The 4,555-nt window shown below is 32.9% G+C and overlaps 1 protein-coding gene across 1 annotated transcript in view; it reads left to right on the top strand.

Annotated features, from left to right (window-relative positions):
- Nucleotides 1-2,162: 2,162 nt before the first annotated feature.
- LOC117178876 overlaps nt 2,163-4,555 on the top strand; it is a 124,494-nt gene continuing 122,101 nt past the window's right edge. The window contains exon 1 of the mRNA XM_033370395.1: nt 2,163-2,651. Coding sequence (XP_033226286.1) covers nt 2,561-2,651 — 91 coding nt within the window. The 5' untranslated portion in view covers nt 2,163-2,560. The remainder of the gene's footprint in view (nt 2,652-4,555) is intronic.

Here is a 4,555-nt window from a genome sequence, read left to right as displayed (position 1 = left end):
TTTACAGTTTAGTTACTCATTGATATGTTAAATTTGTTAACTTCACGATAATCGAAAAAGGGTCATAATTTCTATGTTTAAAAAATTAATATTTAATTATAATTTCTTATTGTAATTTATTGATAAAATCTAGAATCATGTTCCGCTTAGGTAAATGTACAAATTTACCAACAACAAAAAATTAAACGGCATTTTTTAGAACTTTTGTCCCTAAATGTCACAAAATATTTCCTATTTTGAACTAGTACTTTGGTCCATATTTGGATCTGTAAACAATTTTTAAAAAGTTGACACTTTTCTGCTAGTTTGTTTCATAATTGGTACTATTGTTCGACTTTATTTGGAAGTTTGTTCGGACTCTATTGGTCCTTTTTTCTTACTCGGGCATTGCTAATTTGTAGGAATTAGAATTCCGGTCACCTTTCACTGATTTAAATTAAAAGATTAATAATTATTATTTTAGCATTATTTGTTGTCGATCAGACGAAGAGAAATGCGTGGCATGATTGTAAAAGGTGGGGAGTATTGTAGCTGTAGAGTGTAGACAGTAGAGGAGAGAATATGTGTAGGTAGATGTAGGTCCTCAGGTTGGCACCTATACCTCAATCTCTTCTTATGAAGTGCTGAACAGCCCTCGGTTCAATCGACGCTCACGTATTTCCGCTTGATTACTCACTTTGAAGAAACACCGGTTACGGAGAACAAACGGAAAATGTTTCTATTTCCTAATAATTCCTTTCCATAATACTTTAACTTCCCAGCATCCGATTTAACGGATTGCTAAGGTTCTCAAAGTTGACGCATGTCCTTATAATATTGTTCAAATTCTCGAAAATGGATATTACACATTTTATGATGATGATCATTGCTGTTCATGAAGATGAAAAGAATTTTTCACATCGGATTGCATCTCACTTTCTCAGTAGAGAACACAAAACTTTGTGGATAACTTGATAGCAAATTGCATTCTTAAAAAAGTGTAACTGTATAAAAATTAGGATGTGATGTGGATTCTATGACTACTCCACACTGTAAAAATAAAATGCATAGCATATTCTCTTCTTGTAATTATAATTATAATTAACAACATGCATTCTAGATTCTCATAATAAATTCTAGATTATTGCTATTCTAGATATTTCTCTATACATTTTCATTGAAGGATCAGTGAAAATCTAATTTGGTTCAGTGGCATAGTTCTCATTTATTCAGGTCTAGAAAGTTATATATGGTTCGTTATTTCGCATATTGGTTATGATCGCGACACCCAACCTTTTCTAATTTTATCAAACTTCTTAATTTTCACACTGCGAGAATAATGTTCTAGATTCAATGAAAATTGATGTAATATATATAATATAATTATTTTATTATAATATAATTTTGTCTAACGTCAGTCAGAATTGCAAATCCACTTAAGTGGGTCATAATCATGGAAGAGATACAAGATACAAGATATTGTTATTTTAGCTCTCAAAATTCACAGTTTAGAAAAGGTTTCAACAACAAGTTTCTTTTCGAATTTAACTCCTGACCTAATAAACTTTTTCCTCTTCTTGTTTCTGATTTCTTGCTCTTCAGCCAGTGACCATTATACCATGACCCAATAAACTGCCTTCATTCATCTGCGCCTCTCATTCTTCACGCCTCTTCATTTACCCTTTCCATCTAGATCCTTGAAGGATAATAATCTTCAATGATCAGCTTCATCTTTCTAGAATCTAGAAGTCGAAGATCGTTCAGAACACTCGCTTCTCTAAGGAGGGTATCATCGCCCATGATGGACCTTCGGAGTGCAATTTGCACCCCACTAGCGAACAACTGATCAAATGAATGATAATGTGTACAACTCTAAGTCTAACGGGTGAGCGACTTGACAAGGTTTAATAACATCCAGCAGGTGCTGGAAATAGACACTAGGCCAGGATACAACAGATACATAGAATATATCAATGTAATTCTCACTACCATCTTGTAACCATCTACCATCTACTAACCAAGAACCTTATGGAGCGAGCCAGCCAAGTCAAACCTCTAGAAGAGACAGGATTGCGTTTTGAGGGGGACGACTGAGAGAGAGAGAGAGGGGCTGCTCGATAGACCTTTCTCCTGTTCTTAAGACTATCGAGTCGCGGTTGTCAGTTCTTACCGGAACACAGACCAAGTTACAAACAACCCGAAGAAAGGTCGTGCCATTTCACCACTTTAACTGTAATCATTGTAACCATTGTAACTATCGTAACCACCGTTCGCCGCTTCATCTTCCAACTCGTTCCCAATTATAAGTCGTCGGTGGTCTTGCTCCTGGTGTTGCACATCCTACGCCTACGACTTCTGGTAGTTTTTATTTTTGTGTTTCGCGCTTTCGGCAGAGGCGCCGGAAGAAGGCGCACATGGTGCAGATTTTCCGTTTTCCAACTCTACGGGCAAACTCCTGGTTCGCCTAACGGGCATAGCTTAACGGTCGGTTTTATGACAGTGCGGTTCTCTTCGTTTACATTCAAAGTGCAAAACTCCTCAAAGTGGACAAACAGTCGATTTATAAGTCTCAAGGAAGAAGATGGGTGCTGAGATGCGGCTACTTAGGTTTACGAAGCTGCTCCTAGTGGCACTACCCTTGATAGCTGTCATACATGCAACAAATGCAGAGGGTGAGTTCACTTTGAATTTCCCGCCTTTTCGAATCAAGTTACCAGTGTTAGCCAGTAAGGATATTCATTTTTTGAGGTGGGTCGAATACAAAATTCTAGAAATTAGAAGTCCGCGGTAAAAAAGCGCAATTTCGAACGAAATTGAATTTTTAATATTGTTTAGAAACTTTTTTTCAATTTTGTGAAACTAACATTTTTTCTATTTTTTTTACCAGAATTAAAAAATACTTGGAGCTGTATTTTGTAGATATATTTTAACGAAGAAAAGTTTTCATATGCTTAGAAAAATTGTTTGAAAGTTTTTGTTTCAAGTCAAAATTTTGTTTAAATGAGAAAAATATAATTAAAAACAATATATAACTAAACTTAGCGATTACGAATTGGAAAAGATTTAGTTGCTTTACTTTGTACATGAGGAAGAGGCTATTCTTTTTTTTATTGAAAAAAATCGATTCCTTAAAAAATTCCTTGTTCTGATTTTTTTCTTAATTAGCGATTTTTCACCTTTGCATAAAAAAGTACAGGTTAAATGTAAGTGTAACTTTACAATAAATACAAAAGTCTTGGTAAGTGATTTATTTAATTTTGGATGTGTGGCAACTTCTCTGGAAGGTTAAATAAAAATTCTCTCGAAATTTGGTTCTTTTTTCAAGGTACAACTTTACGTCCTCTCACCTTAGTAGAATATTTTTGAATGCATCTAAAAAATTGTTTTTCAATTATGAAAAATATTTGCGTAAATTGTGTAAAATAAATGAAAAAATTGAAACTTTCCTGAAGTGAAACAAAATTGGTCACGTCACCAACTGCATCGTTCATATCCGACAGTTTTTACAATTTGGAAAATGTAAATAGTGTGTTGACATTTTTGGAAATATTTTTAAATATACAAAGCCACGTCCAACTGGTCTGTTTGAGTTTTTATTTGTTTAAATTGTGCAATTGTATTAATTTTTAATTTGGAATATAACTGAGAACAGAGTTTTATAGCCCTAGCTAAAATAGAAATAATAAAATTGTATTCTTAAAAGAAAATAGAATCATTTCCCGAAGTTTTAGCTCAATATATTCTTGTAGTGCGACATTAAAACTATACAAAAGTTTTTGCTTTTTTAAACAAGTACTTAGATTTTATAGATTAGGAGAAATCCTTAGCAGAGCTTTATCTATATAATATTGTTTAGAATATTCAAGGTTTTGTCAATAATTTTTTTTGTTCCAAGTTGCAGCATTTTCACTAAAAATAAAGTAATGTATAATTATATAGCTTTGTTAAACTCTTGAAAGTATAGCTTTGTTTACAAAATGTCAGCTATTACAATTTTTGAAGAGTGCTGTAAAATTGAACGAGCTGCTTTATATCCTATAATAATCTGCAAGCAATGAAAAGTGTGAACTATAATTTTCAAATTTCAACCTTTTTCTCCCGGTATTGAAATGGATTAAAATGATTTAAAATATGGTAAAAAAAGACATTTGATTGGGTTCGAAGTATTGTGAATTTGATCAGCGGAGAAATTTTCATAGATTTACTTGAATGCACTTTCGGTTAAATAAGATTTTTGCTGATTGAAAATTTTGCCAATTATACTTTACGGAAGGAATTAAAATGGATTTCAACATTCCTCCTCGTGTCACATAGTTTAGTAGGGTCAATTTCCATTCAGTTTCTACCCTCTTGAACAGAATTGAAAAAGTACTTATCTATTGACAGAAATCATCATAGGAAGAAACATGATTGTAGTAAGACGCAAATATTTGATGCACATATAAATAAAAATAATAACGATAGAAAACGACATTCATTTGTATTCAAAATGTGTTGAATCCCATTATATTTGAAATCATTTTAATCTATTTCAATGCATTCCTTCTTACTTGTCCAAAATGAGTTCAAACCCAAG

Source organism: Belonocnema kinseyi, chromosome 8, assembly GCF_010883055.1.
Source record: "Belonocnema kinseyi isolate 2016_QV_RU_SX_M_011 chromosome 8, B_treatae_v1, whole genome shotgun sequence".
NCBI lineage: Eukaryota > Metazoa > Arthropoda > Insecta > Hymenoptera > Cynipidae > Belonocnema > Belonocnema kinseyi.
This window is presented reverse-complemented; position numbering and strand designations above follow the sequence as displayed.